Consider the following 23,648-nt stretch of genomic DNA (forward strand, 5'->3'; position numbering starts at 1 on the left):
TATTACTGTAAACCTTTAGGTGTCGTCTTTCGCATAATATCACAACTTTACCATACAATTTGTTTTTTTCCCTCATAATGTTATGACTTCATTTATGTGTAACTGAACGTTTTTTGACGTTCATTCTTGTAAAATTACATCTTTACTTTGATAATATTACAACTTTAGGAATATTTACACCTATTATGCTAGCCGTATTTGGAAGGTTTATTATTTTGGGTGGTGCTTGGTGTAAAATGTTTGCGAACCACTGCTGCAGACAACCAATATACCCTCGTGGAAGTCACAGGTGAGCGGAAGCCTATGGCAGCTGACTTTTAGCCAGACAAGTCGGGGTCCAGTCAACTGTTCGCCAGTCAATTGCTGGACGTAGATAGACAAATACATTCTTTGCCACATTGTCTTCAATGAACAACATGCATGTTTTTGGAGAGGAAGCCACCTGCAGAAACCCCACACAAGAAGAAAGGAGCCCAGATTCAAATCCACAACCTCTTGACTGTGAGGCAAACGGGCCAACCATGTGCAAAGTCACTGTGTAAAGAGTCAATTGAAATGTAAATAAAATGACTTTCCTCAGGCTTCTGCTTGACCTCATTAGAAAGGGTTGTAACACCACCTGTTGCGTGGGCATGTCATTCTGGAGATTGGAGTGCAGTGTACAACACAGTAAAATAAATCTTTTTTCTTGTACTGTACTGTAGTGTCCCCTTTTATCATTTTTGAATAGTGCCCATAAACAAATGAACAAATGACCCTTTCACTGTCTGCTTGTTTTTTTGTTCATGCATCTTTTATGGTTACCTGCATTACATTAACCCCCCCCCCCTTCTTCCTTGGCCCTCTCTCTCCTCTGCACAACATGGTAGGTAGGGAGGATGCACCTCCTCCTCCTCCTGCCACCTACTATTGCACTGTTGCATGTGTGCACTTCAAAGGAAGACGCTTTGCAGAGCGGCAGAAACAGAAGGTGAGTCTTAATTGATGAAACTTACTTAATTTGTGTATATTAGTGCATATCTGGATTATTCTTTTATTGATGCTTAAGGTATTTATCTGGGGGGATTTTTTTTTTTAATGAACATCCCAGTAAGTACCGCCCTTTCATAATTTACTGTAGATTTAATAATCTAAAGCACAATATCTTAACGTTGCAGGTTCAGTTTCACATTTGAAGAGTCAAGGGTCAATCATGTGCTATTCAAATAAGGGAGCATAATTAACCTTGAGGGAGTAAAAGAAGAAGTGATTGACATTCATCAGAGCGCCGCATCTAATTTCAATCATCCTCAGAGCGGCACCAGTTGATAGAACACATTTATAGCTCATTAGTTTGGCGGGGAAAGGTATTCTTACGTTTCTGCATGCGACAGTTTCATTTCTTCCCATTAAGCAGTACCACCAAAAAAAGAGGGAAAACGGCAGCATTGTTTCTTTCTGCCTGCCAGTTGTTTCCTCAATATCCCCGCAAGCTAAGAAGCACATTCATTTGCAACTGCTGCCGTTTCCCAAATGGAACAACATATGCGTTCAACAGTTTCTTGCTTGACTTGCAGGACGAGTGGTTAGGATGTCTATCGCACAGTTCTAAGGTTCTGGGTTTGAATCTCAGATCCCGCCTTCCTGTGTGTGAATGTTCTCCATTCGCATCACAAAAACACGCTTCTTAGGTTTATGGGAGACTTGAAATTGACACAGCAGCAATTACACATTCATCCCTCAATCAATAGTAAGGTTGTAAGGGTATGCCAGAAATCATAACATGAAAACCCAGCAGGCAAGCTTTGTATCCAGAACCTGTCAAGTGTGAGACAGTCAATGTGTTAACCGCAAACTTCACTGTGCTGCCAAAGGTAAAGTCAATGACAGTTTCAAGACTTTTCTTACCATTTGGCATTGCACTGACCAAGATGTTTTATTTATTTTTCTTTTACAACCCGTGGACCATCCTCAACCAATAAACAGGGTTTAAAACGTTTTTAAAAACGGTATTTGTTGATATGTGAATCAATATGACAAAAATGACCTTTTAATCCCCCAGGGAATTATTGTCTCACATGCTTTGTTCCCTTGAAAGGTGCTATACACTAGTACAGAAGTTATTATTTGGCTTGGATTTTTCATCACTGACAACTTTATCCGCGCAGCATCAAAGCCAAGGATGCCAAACAATAAAGAGAAAACGTAAAGGTATGATTAAGTCTGGTGACATCATGCCACTGAATATAGAGACGTTTGAGCCCGTCTGGGACCAAGAGATCACTGAGCTAACATTTCTCTCCGTCATGGACGTCTCCTTCACATCCGTATGACAAATATGATTTCGTCCTCTGTACGACACAGATGTGTCATCATAATATAATACATTGTGTGTGTGCGTGCATATACAGTATATATATATATATATATATATAGTGCTGTCAAGAGATTAAAAAATGAGAGATTAATTAATTACGAACTCTAATTAATTGATCTAATTAATCTATATTTAATTTCACTTAAGAATTGCTGAGAAAAGCCCCAAAGCCCCCATTGTCTGTATGTATATATCTGTATCTATGGTGGATATCTTTTTTCAATGACTCAGTCATTTGCGTCCTTGAAGAACTGTTTGGCGCATATCAGATGCTCCTCACATGCTCCTCCATTTTCACTTCTTCTCTCTGCTCCTGAACTTGGCCTTCCACCTACAATAGGAGCCTATCAGGTTATGCCAAACACAATGAGAGCCAATCAGTGTCCACTTCAGGGTGTGATACTGACCATTGTTTTTATACCTCCAACAACTCAAGCACAAGCCCCATGCATCAAAACGGATCTCATCATCATACAGAAACAGGAAAGTTAGAGATTAATAATTAGATTAAAGTGTTTATCAATGTGTGCCCTGCGACTGGCTGGCGACCAGTTCGGGGTGTAGTCTGCCTTCGCCCATTGACGGCTGGGATAGGCTCCAGCAACTCCCCGTGACCCTATATAGGATAAGCGGTTTGGAAGATGACATGTTTATCAATGCGGGTTGGTTAGTACTGACCCATCGGAGTTGGTGTGGAAAACACAACTTTGCTCCAATTTGGAGGCACACCCTGCCACCACGAATGGTATTATTATTTTGGGATACAAAATGACCATTATTAAATTGCCTAGCAGAGACGCCTCTGTTTGTTAACAAGTCGTTTAGTAAAAAAGATAGAGGAGCTACCTTGCAGTACGGGGACTGTGTTTTTGTTGAAGGCGAAATCATTGAGTCTCTTATGTATCTCTGGATAAAAGGGCAGCATCGTGTGTGGGGGACAGGTGGTGCCGTAAGCCACCTCCTCTGTTTTTAGATGGTCTTTCCACCTTCACCTAAATGGCTTCTCTCACTCCTCTTTCAAACTATTGTTTGCCCTAACCAAGTCTTGTTGCGTGACATGATGAAGCCTTCTCGGATGAGAGAGGAAATGTATTCTAAGACAGACTAACACAGCAGTCCATTTGCAATGGATTCAATACCCTGACTTGGATCAACGAGAATATTCACAAGCATTTTTTTGTGTGTTTCAAACAGTTCCATGTGAGCAACCTGACAAATCACCGATTGCTCCCCAGTATTTCCTCCAGCCGTGAGATGGATTTCTTTTGGCAAGGTCCCTCGTCTAACGTCTCCAGGCCGCTCAGCAATGCTAGCACGCCCCCCAACTCCACCGTGGGCAACACCAGCACCAGCCTCTCCTTTGAAACCAACCTCTTGGACATCCTCGGCCCTAAACGTTCTCCCTTCTTCCTCCCGGTGGCCAGCGCCTACCTGCTCATCTTCGTGGTGGGCTTGAGTGGGAACCTTCTGACATGCGCCGTGGTGGCAAAGCACAAGAAGATGCGCAACCCCACCAACCTGTACCTGGTCAGCTTGGCCGTGTCGGACCTTCTCATGCTGGCCTTCGGGATGCCCATGGAGATCTACGACCTGTGGCAGAACTATCCGTTCCCCTTCGGCGCCGGCGGCTGCTACTTCAAGACGTTCATCTTTGAGACTGTCTGCTTCGCGTCCATCCTTAACGTCACGGCCTTGAGCGTGGAGCGTTACATTGCCGTGGTGCACCCGCTCAAGACTCGCTACCTCACCACCAAGAGGCACGCCAAGCGGGTCATCGGTGCCGTGTGGGCAGCGTCCATGGTGTGCGCTGTACCCAACACGTCCCTGCACGGTATCTTCTACCTCCCGGGCCTCGTGAGGGAGTCTGCCATTTGCACCGTGCTGAAGCCGCTGTGGATGTACCAAACTCTCATGCAGATCACGACCGTCTGCTTCTTCTTCATCCCCATGATGGTGATAAGCGTGCTCTACCTGGTGATGGGCCTGCACCTGGGCACGGAAAGAAGGCAGAGGCGGGGCTACTTCGGGAAGAAATTGGGCAGCAACACTCGTGTGAGCGTCCACGGTGAGGGCGGTCGCCGGACGCAGGTTGTCAAGATGCTCTGTGAGTTTTCTTTCAATCCTTCTTCGTAAAACGCTGGGGAATAGGAAATACACTACTGTAAGCAGCACTTTGGCAGATAGTAAACAATTCCTCTAAAAAGGGGCTTCAAGCCCTTTCATGCCACTCCCAGTTGAAGTTAACTGTCTTTTACACGCTCTGTATTTAAAAAAAAAACAACAACCTTGCCTTAAGAATGTCCCTGCAATGCCAACACATGATGAAAAATGACAATGACGGGCTAACGCTTATCATCAGTACTAGTGTTGGTGTTTCAACCCCTTAAGGTGGAAATCAAGTCAAATGATTTCTTTGTAATAATATTTCATCCGTGCCCCCACTAGTCTAACCACAGTACTTTGATTAATATTGCATTTTTGGAATAAAAAATAATCGGAATAATCCCCTTGCTTGCTAACATCACGGCTCACCAGTTTTCTGAGTTTGGTCACGGTACGTTGGCAAGATGAGCCCTTGAGCACTTTTCAGTCGATAGCAAGAGGCAGTACAGGACAAAATAGCAGCCCCCTGAGATGGATAAAAACTAGTGGCTTATTCATTTTAATTCTTATTCCACAAATACAGTATTATTCCAAATAATGTGTTTAGACTAGAAGGGATACACACAACATATTATTGCAAAGAAACATTTTGGCTTGACTTTTGATTTAAGTCATGGATATTTTAACACAAACGGTGGAGAAACACATGTAGACAAACAATATCACAATACTCACAAGCTTTACTTTTTGCAAAATACGAATATTACCTGAGTTTATTCTGTTCATTTGTGTATGTATACTGTAATGCAATGACTGTATTATACTGACCCCGTGTAGCCAAGGCAGGCAAACCAGGAGCGTTACAATTAATTTAATTGAATAAATCATGATGCACAAACTGTACCGATAAAAAGGTTTGGCATATTGGGCTGTCGCGTGAAATTTCCCAATGAACCTAACATGCACTATAACCTTTACAGGTGAGCTTAATTTGACACACAGCAAGTGCGTGTTCAACACACTCTACTATCCATCCATCTATTTTCTATACCCTAGCTCAGGTGGCTTTGGGTCGGATGCAGGGTACACCCTGGACTGGTCGCCAGCCTTTCGCAGGGCACATACACTACTACTACAACACTACTAAAAAGTTTGGAACACTTTCGGCTGAAACTGACGGAGTGCCAGGATTTTATCTTGTAATCCACACCTCTGTTGCCAAGGCATGCGCCCAAAAGACAAAAACATTAGGAAAAGCACATTGCCCGTTTCTTACACGGATCATTGCTATTTGCGGAAGTGTCTCTACCGAGCTTAAAGAGACTTCAGGTAACGTTCGTACCAAAGCCCCATCTGGTTTTGAGCCCACAGCAAAGACAGTGTACTTAATAAAATAGAAAGGCAAAGACCTTTGTGACGGCAACATGTTTTAGAAATTTCCTCTCAGGCTAACTGTTGTCTTCATCCTTCAGCCATCGTGGTTGCGGTGTTTGGCGTGTGCTGGGCGCCCTTCCACATGGAGCGTCTGCTGTGGAGCTCCGTGCGCCAGTGGACCGACCTAATGCACAACATCTACCAGTATGTCCACATCCTGTCGGGGGTCCTCTTCTACCTCAGTTCTGCCGTCAACCCGGTCATCTACAGCCTGGTCTCCACACGCTTCCGCGAGTGCTTCCGCGAGTGCTTCCGCGACCTTGTGTGCTCACGGGCCGACGAACTGGACTCTCCACCGCCCCCGAAGAGTTCGCTGGTACTCTCCGCCTCCAAGGTCCAGACAGGAGGTCAAGACTCGTTGATCCGCTTACTTCCTCCGCCAACGGCACGGGGGCTGGATGCCGCATTACTCTCAAGTGCTTGCCAAGGGGCGGCTTACAAGACTTCGGTGTTCTGAGGTTGGATACGACGTTGTCTTATGGAACTAAAACAAAAAATATCCTTACAACAATTTTATGTCATGCCACCTGGACTAGTTGCCTGTCAATCCTATGATTGACACAAAGAGACAACACGGATGACAATTTAGGGCATAACGGTCAGTACAAGGCAATTCAAACCATGCTGGATGTTTCGGTGTGCAATTGCTTCTGTATCTGTTACAGCGCTACAACTTTTGGGACCCAGATTTTTTGTGGTTCTACTTATTTCTATTTCAAGGAAGTGGTTATCATGAAGAACTGGCGAGAGGAGTCATCACGTTAATTATATGTCGCATACATGTGCCCGTTTTTGTGGCCTTTTTCTTTAGACTATGGAAAATTTCAAGTCACTTTATTTATTTCCATTTTGCTAAGTGGCAGTTATTATGACCAACTAGCAAACAGAGCTATATCATTAATTAAAATATGTAACATGTCCATGCTGTGGCTTATTATTAGTTTCTACCATAGGTCATTATAATCATTATGTTCATTTCTATTGTTCAAGATGGTACTTCATGAATCACCGTGCCCGTGCCATGGGCTTTTCTTCTTCGTCACGGTGGAGGAATTTTCAGTTGCTATTTATTTATATTGTGCAAAGTGGTGCTTCTAAGCACCTGTCAAGGGCAGCGATCACAACAATCTTAACATGTAAATGGGGTATGCCTGTGAAATTGATTACATCTTATTGTTATTATTATTTATTTAACCATGGATCATATCTAATCATTGTTTATCTCTAATGTACAAAGTGGCACTTGTTGCTGACAAACCTCTTGCCCTGCGATTGGCTGGCAACCAGTTCAGGGTGTACCCCGCCTACTGCCCGAAGACAGCTGGGATGGGCTCCAACACACACACGACCCTCGTGAGGATAAGCGGTTCGGATAATGGATGGATGGACTGTTGGAGAAATGTCTACCCCACTTTTCAGCCCATTTATCAGTAATAAAGTGAAAATGAGTTGGACAAATATTTACTTTGCAAGTCCATTGACAGTGTGTTCCCCCTAAATCTTCTACTTGTGCCTCTACAATTTCAGGTTAGGGCCACTGTGCACATAATAAAAAGAAAAAAATAAATATGCACATGCCTGTGCTGTTGATTTTCTTCTAAGCTTCTCATCCTTTTTTCAATCGCGCAAGGTGGTTATTAATAATTGTGGAGAGGTGAAATCTCACACAGATTGCAGTGCTTTCAGTCAGTGTTTATTTGACTCTGTGTGTCTAGCCTCTCTGGCCGTTAATCAAGCCTCCTAACCTGTTTCTGCAACGTCATCACAGCCAAAGCTGACGCAGACTGAACTCAATTAACGCTACTAATGTAGCTCTGCACTCTAAAAGGAGACTGGAGGACATCTAGGGAAGACGGCATTGGGACAAGGGCAGATTTTTTGTGTGTGTGTAAATGCTGATGTAAAATCAAATGTGGTCGCCATGATCCTGCTCGCTATTCATGTTTGACTCTCCCGGACAATCACTTAGATGTGGGTGTGTGGGGCAATTTTATTTGCCTAATGTAATTGGTTTTGTCCAAACGCTCCTTGCATATTCCACCAGCTCATCTTAGATTCCACCTGCTGCTCCCAGGCTAAAACCACCAGCAGACGGAAAGGAGCGGCATTGGATCAGATTGGAATAATGTCATCCTTTTGGTGGAAAAGAAAATGTCCAAGAATGGATGTTTTTCCTGTGAACTTGTGTTTTGAATGGTCATGATCGCTCTACAGTAATATGTTAAAGGGAATCGTGTAATTCAAAGGCTTCATCAATAAATGTCAACATAGCCTCAAAGGGGCTATTAAGTTGTCACGGCTGTATGATTTTGTTTTTGCTGCAGTCATTACCCATCAATTCTGTTTAAGCAGGGTACATACGGTACATGCAATATCGGAGGTCAGTCTGGTACTACGCTAGAGATTTGCTTCTCTCGGTCTCATATGATGCAAACCACATTGAATAGTATGTCACTTTCTATTGTAGTTTCAACACACTTCACATTTCCATCAGATGACATTTTCAGTATCTTCTTTTTTATTTCCCGGTAGCCGAAGCGGGCAGCAGAAAAGAAAAGGGTAAATGTAAGCATTTGCATTATGAGAGTTATTTCTGTCCTCTCGGTGTGCCAGCGCCCGCAGCAGCATCGACCTGCGCGACAGCGTATTATATGAATAATCCCTAGCCGTGTCGGGGGTCACAGTGAATTGGAGTCCATTTTCAGGGATTACGCTGCAAAGAGCCAGAAGAGCATAGGCAGAAGCCTCTCTGTTCATGTCAAAAATATTTCACACGAGGCTGTTTGGAGAGTAATTTAGCGTTTAAATACTCTTACAGAAGTCATAAACACGTGAGATGAGCCGGCCACAAATAAAACAAACACTCACTGGGCCACAACATTTGGTATATGCAATCTAAAAGATGTAGCAAAAATGATCTATTTACAAAGATAATAATTCTAAATTTTGAATTACTGTAAGAGTTATTGCTTTAACAATAGATTTTGGTGTATGATGTCAAACAACCTCAAGATTCAAAACATTTTTGGGAACAAACACATAATTGAAATGGCACTGAAACATCGATTTGCAATTAAAGTGCTGTGCACATCTTTTCCAGGCTCTTCAGTACATGGTGGCTGAAGTGACAATAATAGTAATTCAAGTTGTGAGCAATGATACCACTTTTTCTTGGCCAACCCCTTGAAATGATGATTGCGCCGCTTATCTCTCTTGGATTCTTGCTTTTATTTGCGGCTCGTTTGGATGAAAGTATTCAGAGAGGTTCACTTTTTCCACATCTGGGTTTTACAGCCTTATTGCAAATGGTTTAGGGGTCTAAAATATATGAAAATGGCTGACCACAGATGCTCCCCATTCAATCTCATGGATCTTAAGAGGTGTTGCAAGAGAGCAATGGGCAATAAAAAATCTTCACACCGCTGTTTAAAAGGTTAGGATTTTGTGATAAAAAACAAAACAAAACAACAACAACAACATCCGACCAATAGATAAAATTTCATAACTTTTCCACCATTAACATGACCAATAATATAATGTGCAATCGAAATGAAAAATAAAATGTTAAGTAAAAATAAATAACAGATATTCTGGTTGCTTAGTGTGCATACGTTGACAGAGCTGGGCATTTAAAAATTTCCCGGTCCTTTTACCACCTTCCGCCTGCAGCCGGGGTATCCTTCTGCCATCCGTCTATCCACCTTTTTGTCCGGCCTGACCAAATAGTAATCGCCTATAGGCCGGTCCGCCTAGCATTTAATCGGGTTTCTGTTAACATTTCCATCGACCAACTTCGACCAACTTCCACTATAGTATAACTGCCATTTCGTAGCTGTCAAGTGAAAAACATGTTAGGCATCAGAAGACCAAATTATTTATCAAAAGAGAGGAAAGAAATGGGATTGTAATTAGCGGCAACTGTCCAAGAATGTGATATACACAGAGCTGGGCAGTCCGGCCCGGCCGGATGCCCATTTTTGGGGCGGAGGGGTTGGGGGTGACAAATTAAAAAAAATGGCTGGACTAAGCATGGCCGGAAGTGGATTTTAGTCCGGCCCACTAATCGGCCCTCATGCGTGTGACGTGCTCGCGGGGCGGCCAAATTTCATCTCAGCCTACTCGGTGAAAGGCTTCTTTTTAGGCTTCTTTCAAAACAAATTGTGTCCGGGAGGAAAATCAAGCTGCGCGCAGCACTCAAGTATGACACTGGCACATCGAGCACTTCCCTACTTCCGGAAATACGCTGTGGCAAACCTGCTTTGTAGTGGTTTGCTGGCGTGCTTTTATTATGAAGGCAGGGAAGTGTGAAGTAGGGGAGTGTGTAAAATAGGTAACTTGTTGCTTGCAGACTTGTCGTCTGTTGGACAAATAAATTATACAATACGACAAAACCAAGCCCATGGCTCGCAATTGAAGTAAGTACACGCAGCTGGGTTGTTGTGTCTTTCACAACTTAATAACTTGGAGAAGTCTCGGAGCTCAGCTTCTTTTTATTGCGTAAACGGCATTCATTTACAGATGTGTTGAATCACCGATAACACTTAAAATTATATCACTCCGCGCACGTCGCGGTGCACTGAGGAAATCACAGGGCGGTGGTCGGAACGGGGTGGGGACCGACAATGTTTACGAATATGGCCGGGGGGTCGCGGCAGGAAGGGTACCCAGGTCAAGGGTGGAGGGTCGCGGCCGGGCAAAAAAGGGTCAAGTGCCCAGCTCTGGATATACAGTGAACCCCCACCTATTGTATTCCGGAATAACCATTTGCAAATTCACCTATTCACAATTTTTTCAAGGCCAGCAATTTGAGCACATATGAGATTATACCTTATGGTAATTTGGTAAAAGGTGTTCCAAAAATCACTTTTTTCTATTTAATTTGCGCAATATTGGCTTTGAAGTTTTTGCCAGCATACCATTCCCTTGCTTCTGACTCGCCAATTGACATTGAAACAGCATTGCAAATTTACTGCCTGGCAAGCAGTCTTTCTGTTCCTGACTGCATTTCAGTGTCAGTTTGAGAATCTTTATGGCTGTCAAACTGCTCCAATGTGTAATATATCGTACGCTATCCAAAAACTCACACAGATTTTCGCTATCCAAGGCTTATGCTGCAGTCAGACCGAACGCGAGCTGAGCATTTCTGGTGGAGCGTTTCCATATATAGTTAATGCAGTTCGCATGGTTGTGTGCCGGGAAGCGTGGATGAAGCTTTTGAAGCAAACATTTTGCTCTTTCGCCCATTCCACCATGGAGGCTGATGTGAACCTTTGCCGGCGTTGCATCGCCGACAGACAATCAACGTTGAGAATGTACCCCTGGACCTCACATACAGCAGCAGCCGTACACGCACAGACACACAGCCAAATAAAGTAAAAAAAAAAAAAAAAACAGACACACAGCGTGGAGAAATAAAAACAATGAGGGACAACATCATTGCGGTCTGTGGGACCGGCAGCTATACAACAAAGCCGGCTTCCCATAGCGGCCGGGATCAAGCCAAAAAGAGAATGGGGTGCAAGGAGGATGGCGTTTCTGGTAAGTGGATTGACTTGTTTATAGCTGTTGTACTGTCAACCAATTAGCAGCCAAAGTTCATGTTCAAACGTGTAGCAAGAGCACCTCCTCTTCTCTGCTCGAAGTAACCCGTGTAGTCACCCCTGGAGCAAACACACGAGAGACAAGCGGTGCGATGTGATATTTCATGTTCGTCTCAACCTTAGCATAGACAGTAACTCCTGTGAATCGCGAGGGTTCACTGGAAAATATGTAGTTAGTGGTGGGAAAAAATGGGAAAAAAAGACACGATGACTCAAAAGGGTTAAAGGAGAGTGGATGAAAAGTGTGAAAAACAAAATAAATGGCGTGTCGAGAGCAGGAGACAAAGTGAGTTATTTTCACAAAATGTCCTCATCCGCATTATCCCCTTCGTTTGTAACAACCCCCTCAAGGCCAGAATGCTAACAAGTCCGCTTTAGATAGCCACGACTCAGCTGGAGAATGACGGCTTGCGTGCTATCCTGACCACATTGTACGTGTTCAGTCCCGGCGCATCGAATCCAGGGGACATGCCGCGCTTGTCGTATTCGTAGAAGTTGAACAATTGTCCGTCCTGCGCCTCCAGGGACACGGAGGCCGAGCCCACCCTGAGGACGCAGGGGTACTCCCTTTCGAAGACCACCTTGAAGACGCGCTCCACCAGGTAGTTGAGCTTTATGGTCCGGTACGTTTGCGGAATCAGCTCTTCGATTTGAGGGCCGAATTGCTGCATGGTGAGAACGCCGTCCGAGCCGGCTTTGATTTCGTAGAAGGTGATGTTGCTGTATGTGAAGAAGCCCGCGTAGGCCTCCGGGTTCGGGGGTGCGGAGAGCACCCTCCGTGCCTCCCTGAAGGCGTTTTCTAAGGCAGGGACAATGTGCCGGTAAGCTTTGGCCACCACGTCCTGCTTCTGGGACCGACCTCCGGCCATGAGCACCACCAGGCCAAGCTTGAGTCGCGGCACCAGGGAGAAGGTGGCCGAGTAGCCGTCCAAATCACCGTCTTTGCGCACCATCTCGTAGCCCAACAGCTCATTCACCTCCCACGGTGTCCCCGTGCGGTTGGCGAAGTAGTCCTTGTCGCACCTAAACAGTGGCGTGAGCATGATCTTCAAGGAATCGGGGTCCAGAAGCTTGCGGTGATAGGCGCCCAGCAGCATCATGGCCAGCTTGGCTAGGTCTGCCGCTGTGGAGAACATCTGACCCGACGGGCGATACCAGCCCAGATCATAGAGCGGCGCGGGCTTCCCGTTGGAGTACACGCCCACGGCCACCTGGCCCTGGAGGCCTGGCGTGATGTCAAAGCCCGTGTCCTCCATACCCAGGCGGTCCAGGATGTTGTCCGAGACCCAACGCTGGTAGTCCACGTTGACCACGCGCTCGGACATCACGTGTGCCAGCAGTGAGAAGGCGAGGTTGCTGTAGTGACATCTGGAAAGAGAGACGTTAAATTGAATTACATCAAAAGTCCATTTAGCTAAATGCTAATAAACAATGCAAAATGCCAAACAAGGAATAATGAATAGCTGTTTTGTTATAAGTACAACCCTTTAAGAAATGGATTTTTAAACACAAACCATCAAGCAATACATACAGACAGATTATATAACAAAACTCAGAGACATATATTCTTTATCCTCTGAAAAGCTTACTGAGGACCTGTGACTGTTTCCACAATTCATGAATGTTTTGTAACCCTGGGTGGATATGGTTAGTGGATTAGACGTTGTTTATTAGAGCTGGGCAATTTTTCTGCAAATATATGCATATTACCTTGTGCAAATAACGCTTGACACATTCTGCTTGTCAACGCAGTTAGTAAAGCATTTCGCCATCTGCATGTGCTTTGTGAATTAGATACTATGTGTTTGCTCCATTTGTACCGGTCAGCGCCACAAAAAAGCCATGTAATCCTTTTGGGTGAATTTGGACCTCTGTAAATATTATATGTGTCATGTCCTAAATGTTTTTTTTGTTATAGTTGCTCGTTACTGCAATACCAGTGTGCCTCATACTACTGGAGAAGCATTCCTTACGTGTTTTACATACTTTTGTGGGAACTCTGGGTGAGAATCGTTATTGCATAGCCTACATGGACTGGGTTAGTGCTCAACATTAAGCTACCGGTATGTTATTTACGTGGCATGCATAAAACTTGCCAGGGAATGCAAAAAATAAAACCAGAATTAGAGTGTGTATGTATGTGTGCGTGCGTGCATCGGCTTTGAGGGGAGGTTATAACCTCCACGCTTCCAAGTAAACCTTCTGCCATCCCCCTCACCAGCCCAGGTAACACTGTCTAGAAGTGCCAGTGAGAATAACTAAAGCTTACTTGGTTCCCGGATCTGCGACAAGGACATCATCCTGCAGAAGTTTGATTGCTGACTGAGTCTTTCCTTTCCAGAGAAGGTTTGTTGCCCTGAGTCTCCTGGGCAGGCCTAGCGTTGAAAATGAACCAAGGTTGACCAGATATCAGAACGCTTACACAAACACGTACGCTGCAGCCTGTCAATATGTTGCCCTTCTCCACTTGTTATTCTTCCACCGATTAGTTCTCCCACTCAATGCAGTCATTAAATAACTATCATTCCTATCACGCAAGCTCTGGTAGAACACAAGCTGCTGTTTCGATTATGTCAAATTTGTCGCTGTAGTTATGCCCTTAGGGCTCCCCCTATTATGGTAAATGCTACAATCATTAGAATGAGTCAGAGTAACATGTAGTAAACACATGCTCTTGTCATATTGTTGCTGTCCAATCAATGTCCAAATTATGACCCAAAAAAATTTGCCCAAAAAAAAAAAAGAAAAGGAAAATTTGGATAAAAGTAGAAAAAACCTGTATAACTAGGAGGTACAGTACATATTTCATCATATCGTTGCTGACCGATAAAAAAGAGGATGTTACGATGGTTGCCCTATGTTATGTCAATTAGTGAAACTGGTGTTGGGGGCTAAATACTTTTGAGGAAATGCGACTGAGAAAAACGTTATGTTTGGGACTCCTAAAATACACTTTCAACAGGAAATGTACATTTGCCAAAAATGTTTTCGGCATGTTGACCCCCCGAAAAGGTGATTTAATCATCGAAAGAATGATAATAATAAACTGCAATTTTAAGAAGGCCTTCATATACTGCATGGTACAGTACATGGGCCTGCCCTCATAATGATGATGGTGATGATGATGGTGATGGTGATGGTGATGATGATGATGATGATGAATAAATAGCTCAAGAAAAAATTGCCACAAAAGTTGTAATGAAATGATTATGTTTTTCAATACCGGGATTTGAACAACACTGGTTAAACTGAGGAATCGGGTTCTATTGGTAAAGCAGTTAACATGACAGCAGTTACATGACTAAAATGATCGGTGGAAAAAAAATACCTTAGACTAAATCAGCACTTCACCAGGCCCAAGGAAAAACAACTAATCAGAAAAAGAAGATTCAATCATTTTTTACTCTCAGAACAAGCACACCTCTGTGACCTTTGTTTTCAGGAACTTTGTTAAAATTATGGCAGAATATCTACCTCCGAAAAATAAAAACAAAACAACTGTCAATAAGATTTGCAAACAGAAGCAGAGCGAAGAAACCTGAGACTGTTGAGAGGATTCAGAAGCGATGGGGAATCAGTGACATTTCTGCTCCACACGTATTCTTAATTGACTGAACATTCCAAAAATAAACCAAGACAAGATTCCAACATAAACCTCTGAACTGTGCGGCAGACAGGCAAACCAGTAGTCTACCATGATTACCTTTTATGTTACATATAGTATCTCCAAAGCTATTACACATCAATGAGTTTGATGTTAAAAGTACCAGAGAGCTGGCTGGCCATCCTGCGTAGCGTCACCGAGGAGGAGCGAATGGGCACTTCGCCGCTGTCCAGAAAGATCAGACCGTCCGTCACGTATTTCAGCTCCGACTCGCGCGTCCTCCCCATGGGGTTCTTGATGGTGAAGTTTTCCACATACTTCTCCAGCGGGTCGTCCAGCGAGCCGATCTTCCCCTCCTCCCACAGTCGGTACAGCATCAGCGTGGGAAAGATTTTGGACAGGCTGGCGATTCTGTAAACAAGATAAAGCAAAGTTACTCAACGAGCATCTAAAGCTTTTGTCACGGGCCGAAGCCTGATAACAAGCCAATTCATTTGAGTCAGGAGTGTTGAAGGGTGGAAACATGTCAAACAGGCTGAATAGGGGCTCTCGAGGATCCGAGATGAGCGCCCACTCCTGCCTTGAACTTTAGTAACCCCAGGAGTAACTTGTCACCTGACCTGAAGCAGCAGGCAGTGGCAGAGGGATGGACCAGGCCAACACTGTAATGCGCGGTGAGACAAAACAAATAGCAGGATCTATAGATGAATTCCCAAGTGCACAGGCCACCCGTGAAAGGTGGCCAGGACAGCAGTTCTAAGATGTTTCTCACACATTCCATTTCTGAAGGCATGGATTACTGATTCAAAGTGCCGGTGTGTAACAAAAGGCTTCACCTTTCGATGTCAAAAGCTGAACTTAACTCCCACACAGTTATGTTTATCTAGTTGAAAATCACTGCCAAACTTAAAACTCAAGTCTGAGACAGTTGGCTTCACAAAGTGTGCTCAGGGACCCAAGTCAGCAGGGAGGGATTTACAAAAGATACTGAGATCAAATACCATTCTTTAGCTTGCTTTTCATGAAAGATTAAACAAATCCAAGTCTACCCAAAGGCACAATAAAAGCAGTTGTAAGAAGAAACCTTTCTTAAGTGGCTCATAAATCTACAGTAATTGTCAACAGCGTAGCAATGGAATGAAAACTCTCTAGACTAGAGAGACCACAATTTTATTTCATTAAGTGGTTGCGCAAAATAAAATCCCCAGGATCCAGATTCATTTTTTAAGTAGATGTATAGAATACTTCAAAAATGCATCTGGATCCAGATGATTTTATATCACGCAACCAATTGACAAAATAGAATTTAGTAAATTAAAAACTTTGGGTTTTAGGTTATTATCAGTGAGGGGAAAAAAAATGTGATTTGAAAAAAGCCTTTTTGAGTGACTCCCAACCTTTCAACAAATCAACAAACTGAATTTGTTCAGTTTGGGACAGATTTGCATCCATTTAGCACAAAACATGAAGAGGACACACTATTTGCTTCATTGGGCCACATTAAACGATTAGTGTGCTGAATCTGTCCCCTAAGACCCCCATTTTACATGAGTAAAATCTCACAGAACACCCAAAAACAAAAATGCCACAAAAATTAAGAATAAAATAATTATGATCTTCTCTCAGTTTACTCAGAAATTGACTTCTTAATTGAACACAAAACTGATATACTTGCAGGAAGCCATGACTTATTCTGCTGTATGAACAGCAAGATGAGGACACTCAGGTTTATTGTACCTTCTGACATCTTATGGAAGAGCATCTAACGTTCTTCCTTTTAAACAGAGGTACATCATCAGGTTTTCTGTGCTAGCTGGTTGCTATTGGCAGCAGCGGCTTGACACATGTCCAAGTAATAACACTGCCACACTCTAAAAACAGTTGGGTTATTTCATTAAGTCGATTTTTGGATTGTTTGTGTTGGGTCAAAACTCTTGGTTATTTCTTATAAATTAACCCAATTTTTGGTTCAAATTAACTATATATTGGGTTATATGCCTGTAATGTTTTATGTTGGGTCAAAAATCAACCTTAAAGGCGCATACACAGGTGCCAGATGTACACTTGAATTAAGTATGACCGGCGGCCATGACAACCACCGACATACTGTTCATGTCTACACACGCAGCATCGTGGTCAAGTCAACGACACTCTTGACATTTGGATTTTTTCATTTAGCACACTGTTTTGGTAAGTACTACAGACATTGTAATCTTTTGAAAACGAGTTGCTTGTAAATGAGCGTGTGTGTTGGACAGGACGAGTGCTGGAATCGTTAAAAGAAAAAAAAGGCATTGGTCTGCCGCTAATGTAGTATGTGATACCACACAAGAACTGTGCGTTCTCCAAATAATGTTCCATATTAACTTTATGTTTACTGTAATCCACAGGAACATTTCTATGATTACCAGAGTGGTTCTGGTTACCTTGCCTGGAGATTGAAAACTGTTGAGCGCAACTCTCCTCAAGAAGTCAATATATCTCAACACACTTTTCAAAATGGACTAAATAAAGTAAGGACAAAAAATGTTCACTAGTTGCATTGTACATCAAAAACACGCTTTCAGACCGATCACTTAAGAGAAGCCTGCGGTATTTCGTTCCAAAGTGTCAAAAAAATTCTCTGTCGTGTTTTCTTAAATGGGTACAAGTAAAGTATGCCTTTCTTCTCACAGAAGTGAAAAAGGAAATTGATTTCCTCTGACCCGCTATTATCCGCCATTGGTTCACGCACGGTGATACAAGAACTGGGGCAAGGCGTCATTGAAATGCGACAACTACTTATCATTCCAGGAAAATATGCGAATGTGCTGTCCACACTGAAACACAAGAGGTGACGGTTTGAGATATATCCACTGTGGGGCCCGATTATAAAACATGATTATTTTCTAAATGCCACCTCCAAGTGGAAATGGCCAAATAACTTGGTCAGATTCCCACTTGGAACACATTTTTGTGTGGACGGGGCCCTAAATGCTAACTTAATAAGGAACTAATGAGACAACACTTGGACAAGACGCAAGTGGTTGAGGGGGCTGAACGGAAAACACAAGGGACCGAGTTGATGAGCACAGGTGGATACAAAAACAAAAAGCAAATCAAAATCAAAATAAACAATAAACAAGAGCATTACAGGAACCTGGGCAGGATGTAATTGGTCTTGTTATGGTAATCTGATGATGATTTGGACCGTTACGCCTTTTCGTGATTGTTAGCTACCATGCTTAACTAGCTTGGACTCGTTTCCATCATTTTTGTGTTTTTTTTTTTTTTTAAAGATGGCACTATTTAGCCTAGCCTGCTTTCGCCTAAAGTTAGCAAGTTGGGCTTTTTGTCATCCCAACATAAACATCCAATATAAATGTTGTTGGTTCACAAGTGCTTCCATTCTATTTTTACACTTGAGTTTAAATATCAATTTATATTCCGTGTACCATAGATTGGTAATTAACTAATGCACGATTAACCATTAATTAAGATTGGAATGCAGCACTATATGTTTGAGCTAATAAAGAAAAACCTAACTTTCAATAAAATGATTTAATGTTCTCATTCAAATGTACCTTGGAGCACCTCCCAAAGTCAATAAAAGCAGGGAAACTTGGTCTCAAAATTAGGCACTCAATATGGTTTCACCACTAAAATGAAATTTGGGGTATAATTTTGTTCTTTTTGTCTAGGACCCACAGAAAAGTCTTAGTGACCCAAACATCCAAAAAGGAGCTAAGAGGGGATCATGGTTGTTTGAAGTAGCCACCTTGGGCGAATTTCGGGGCTTGTGCTTTGACAAACTCCCGTTAAGGGAATCTACTCAAATGAGCCACGAGTAGGTACTCTCGATACATGCGCGTTGCTACATTTTGAAGCTTTTCCCCCTAGACCTATTAACATGGATGGCAAATGGCATCAAAGCTTGATGAACATTTGGAGGATTTGTTATGAAAAAGGCGGTGCAAGGCCCATTCATTGCTGCTTTCAACTTTAATTTGTCTTTTGTTAGCTCAGCACAATAAATAATTGCATCATTATGTTTGCGGCCATGACCATAAATTCCCATTTTCTCTAATTAAACATCTCATTACGATAGCTATCGATCAAAAAATGCAAATGCTTCCCCCAAAAAACAAACAAACAAAAAACAAGATTTAAACATAATGTAGAAACACTATTTCACTGTTAAGTCACCTGTAGATGGTGTACTCATTAGGGGGTCCCGAGAATGCATCTGAGCTGTTCCTTTTGCCAAAATTGCCAGTCCATAAAACAGTGTCGTTCAGGATGACTATGGCGGAGAGAGCCGGCAGACTAATTGGATTGATGCTCTGGCGAAGCAAAATGTCCACCTGCAGGGGCAAATGACAACACATTCAGGGATGGGAAAAACAACATGCATGTTGGAATGGTAAAATAATGCCGGAAGACGCAACTGGTCGACGCTTCCTTTTGCAACATATGTTCACGTGTCATATGTTCAGCGCGTTCTGAAACCTGCACGATGACATCATCAGCGTCCGTATGGCGCGTCTCGCGCGACTGGCATCAAACATGGACGGAAGTAATGATCGGATGTTCAAGTGCAAGCACGCAAGCTGTGTCTTTTTCCTTTAGGGATGCACATGGCAGGATGAGAAATTTAAGCCCTTGTGTGTTTTTAGAACCGAAAATAATGCAGAGTGGAGGGAAGTGATGTTTAGACTGTGCTGAAGCACTTTTTAATATGTTTTTCCCCCTGAATTTTTTGCTTCTTGGCAGGATTTTTCAAATGCTTACAGCTCTGGACCCAAATCGTGCTCCTGTACAGGAGCCTTTAGAGTGACAGTTACATTGTTATTCGTCCCAAAATGCACACGATAAGGGCATCCAAACATCTTATGTTATACCACATGAACGGACAAATGGCAAAACAAAGAAAAATACAGCATTCGAGAATGTTTTCTACTTCTGTACTGTGTTTGTTTCAAGCCCCTCCTTTCCCATCAGCACTTAGAAACAGTCATCCATGCCTTTGTTACATCTCGGCTAGATTACTGTAATGCACTTTATTTTGGAGTCAACCAGTCCTCCCTCAAACATCTCCAGTTGGTCCAAAATGCTGCTGCCCGCCTACTAACTGAAGCTCGTTAGATGGAGCATATAACACCAATTCTGGCTTCCCTTCACTGGCTCCCAGTGCATTTCAGGGTTCGATTTAAGATTCTCCTATTCGTCTATAAATCATTGAATGGCCTGGCCCTGACGTATCTCTCTGAGCTCCTCCACTCCTACGCACCTTGAGATTTGCCCATAAATGTTAAGTGCGTGATAAATTAATTAATATGTATTATTATCCTTATTATTTGCTGTCACAATCTAAGCGTCACCCCCCCACCTTAAAATTCAAATGGTATACTGTAGTCCTGTCCGTCCAATGCAAGCGTTTTACCGCCCAATGACAAAGAAAGTAGCCCGCTAACTAGCAAACAGACAAACAAACAAAAATGTAGCACTCTAGAACATTTTCAGATTCTGTAAATTTATTTTCCCTTTTTGCTGTCACAATGGAAGCATCCACCCTGTACCATGCAAATGGAAGTCCCAACCATCTAAATGTCTTACGATATCCCGCATGAATGGGAAAGTAGCCTGCTAACTAAACTGACAAACCAAAAAATTACTTTTTTTCAGCATCTGTGAATTTATTTTCCATTTTTGCTGTCACAATTTCAGTATAACTCCTACGCTAAATGAGTCCTGTCCCTTTAATCTGGTGCTTCTCAATTGTCGATAAAACCATTACTGTACACTTCTGCATAGAATTATATCATTATTAACATTAAAGAAAACTATATATATACATATATATATATATATATATATATATATATATATATATATATATATATATATATATATATATATATATATATATACACACACCACACACATATATATATATATCCATCCATCCATTTTCTATACCGCTTATCCTCACATGGGTCGCAGGGAGTGCTGGAGCCTATCCCAGCTGTCTTCGGGCAGTGGGCGGGGGACACCCTGAATCGTTTGCCAGCCAATCGCAGGGCACACAGAAACAAACAAACATTCACACTCACAATCACACCTAGGGGCAATTTAGAGTGTTCAATTAAGCTGCCATGCATGTTTTTGGAATGTGGGAGGAAACCGGAGTACCCGGAGAAAACCCACGCAGGCACGGGGAGAACATGCAAACTCCACACAGGGAGGCCGGAGCCGGGATCGAATCCACGACCTCTGAACTGTGAGGCAGACGTGCTAACCAGTCGACCACCGTGCCGCCATAAACTTACAACAAAGGATAATTGATCAATTTTCCTGAACTAAAAAAACAAAAGTAAACGACAGTGCGTCTGCCGCCTACTGTAGTGGATGTGCAATTACAACGCATTCTCCCCGGCTTCGCACAATCCCCCCAAGCCTCCACCTGGCATAGAACAAGCACCCCACTCTTTGCGAAGGATTTCTTTAATCTTAAACTTAACTTCTTACATCATCCTCTTGAACCTCAACTAACAAAAGAGAGCATCAAGAAATGTTTTCCTTTTTGCCTCACTCTCTTTCGATTGCAACAATTGCTTGCTTTCCACACAGTTTTTCTCTTAACTTCTGCTCCCAATATGACAATACGTTACTAATTTGTCTTATTATCTTGATATTCTTTGATTGCAGAGATGGCACTGCTGAAAGCTCTGACACTTTGCACATTTAATCTTTTTCCGTGCTCTATATCCCCTCAGGATTAGCAGTGTAGCTGTACTGTACAATCTAACACAGATACACCCGCTGACTTGAATCTCTCGCTCTCGTACCTTTTCCAAGGCCTCTTTCAGACCGGGAATGGGATGCCGCAGTGGAACAGGCTCGGGGAAGCGGGGACACCTCATCTCGGATTTGGCATTGTCACCCAGTCCTTCATCTGGCCATCAGAATGGAAATTGAGAGCAGGAGGGAGAAGACAATGAGTATAGGGAGCATGTAGGGACACTTCACCTGATACAGAGAAAAATCGGTATGAAATGCTGCGGCGAATGGGGGATGTCAATTCTTTCCCGGAGTGCTTGCATAATACGTGGCAGTCAGTGCTCAAGATATCATTTATAATTTGAACCTGAAGATGTGGTCATCGAATTGTGACACGTAGAGCTCATTTTTCCCCAATGACGCATGAAGAGCCACATGGAGAGAGGAGTTGGCATATTTGCGAGGAGTGCTTTTGGCAGTTCCAAACCTGATACTTATCATTTGCGAAGTATCAATCCTGCTTAGTTTTAAATCTTGGGCAAAAAGTATTTCATGAAATTACATTTTCTGTCAGCTTTAAACCAGTCACAATTATAGGAATGTGTTGAAGGGGGGGAGGCACGGTGATCGACTGGTAAGCACGTTTGCCTCACAGTGCAAAGATCGTGGGTTCGAATCAGGCCTCGGCCTACCGGTGTGGAGTTTGCGTGTTCTCCCGGTGCCTGTGTCAGGGGCGGAGCCATGGATGAGCCTGTGTGTGCACACCCAGGCCCACCCAGATTGACAGACTGCCCACCCAGTGGGATTCATGAAAAACATATATACTTTAAAATTTTTAGTAAATTATTAATAAATTGTTTTTGAATTTGTGTTTCGTTGTACTTTTTATTTGACTGAATATTAAGAATAGCATAATTGTGGTTGTCTAAGGAAGATCTGAACTTCATATTATTTAGAATATACAATGTGTTGGGATAGGAGGATTGTGCTCAGTGAGAGAAATATTCAGATTCACCCTGATTTTTCCAGGCGCACTCATTAGCCACGTTCTGGTTCCGCCCCTGGCCTGCGTGAGTCTTCTCCAGGTACTCCGTTTTCCTCCCGCATTGCAAAAACATACATGGTAGGTTGATTGGACTGTCTAAATTGCCCCTAGGTATGATTGTGAGGGTGAATGTTTGTTTGTCTCTCTGTGCCCAGCGATTGGCTGGCACCCAGTTCAGTGTGTACCCCGCCTGCTGCCTGTAGACTGCTGGGATAGGCTCCAGCACGCCCGCGACCCTCATGAGGATAAGTGGTTTCGATAATGGTTGGATGGATGTTTAAAATGGGCAGCACAGTGGTCTGGTGGTCTGCCTTACATACTGTAGTTCGGGGTTTGACTGTTCGTTGTGGGGATGGCTTGGTTGGGTTTTTGCCGGGTTCTCCAGCTTCCTCCCACATTAAAAAAAAGCCTGTTAGGTACATTGAAGACTCTAAATTGTACATTGGTGTGAATGTGACTTTGATAGCTGTTTGTTTGTCTATACAGTATGTGCCCTACAATTAACTGGCAATTAGTCCAGGGTGCACTGTGAAAAAAGAAATGGTTGGATGAATATTATGGTAAAAGTTGGGTCACTGGAGTGTGTGCCCAGTTCAAGTTAATTGCTATTTGGACTATGTGTCCCCAAGTAGACGTTGCTCGCTTTGGCGCAACACCTTAACTCCCTCGTCATTATACTAAAGGAAGACCTGCAGTAAAAGGGGCAGGGTCAACTTTACCTAATTTGCATGACAGAGGGTAAAAAGC

At 43.1% G+C, this 23,648-nt stretch overlaps 2 protein-coding genes across 4 annotated transcripts in view; one reads left to right on the forward strand and one right to left on the reverse strand.

The window, feature by feature from the left end:
- The first annotated feature begins 3,610 nt into the window (after positions 1-3,610).
- nmur3 (neuromedin U receptor 3) lies at positions 3,611-6,858 on the forward strand. The gene is made up of 2 exons (XM_086040954.1): positions 3,611-4,460; positions 5,932-6,858. Exons 1-2 carry the CDS (start codon positions 3,611-3,613, stop codon positions 6,348-6,350), a joined length of 1,269 nt encoding a protein of 422 aa, XP_085897080.1. The 3' UTR covers positions 6,351-6,858.
- Positions 6,859-8,388: 1,530 nt separating this feature from the next.
- lactbl1b (lactamase, beta-like 1b) overlaps positions 8,389-23,648 on the reverse strand; it is a 34,956-nt gene continuing 19,696 nt past the window's right edge. For all 3 annotated transcript variants that reach the window (XM_086041716.1, XM_086041715.1, XM_086041717.1), the window contains 5 exons: positions 21,925-22,031; positions 19,283-19,440; positions 15,261-15,508; positions 13,763-13,868; positions 8,389-12,861 (listed from right to left, as the gene is read on the reverse strand). In XM_086041716.1, the coding sequence (XP_085897842.1) occupies positions 11,883-12,861; positions 13,763-13,868; positions 15,261-15,508; positions 19,283-19,440; positions 21,925-22,031 (1,598 nt within the window). In that variant the 3' untranslated portion in view covers positions 8,389-11,882. The remainder of the gene's footprint in view (positions 12,862-13,762; positions 13,869-15,260; positions 15,509-19,282; positions 19,441-21,924; positions 22,032-23,648) is intronic.

The sequence above is a fragment of the Filicampus tigris genome, chromosome 9, assembly GCF_054856515.1.
Source record: "Filicampus tigris isolate MCC_2025a chromosome 9, RoL_Ftig_1.0, whole genome shotgun sequence".
Classification (NCBI taxonomy): Eukaryota; Metazoa; Chordata; class Actinopteri; order Syngnathiformes; family Syngnathidae; genus Filicampus; species Filicampus tigris.

What these genes read in the sequence shown, in the direction of transcription:
- nmur3 (XM_086040954.1), top strand. Translation starts at nt 3,611, where the DNA reads ATGGATTTCTTTTGGCAAGGTCCCTCGTCTAACGTCTCCAGGCCGCTC. An exon ending in GCAGGTTGTCAAGATGCTCT is followed by an intron (nt 4,461 to 5,931) that starts GTGAGTTTTCTT and finishes TTCATCCTTCAG; the next exon opens with CCATCGTGGTTGCGGTGTTT.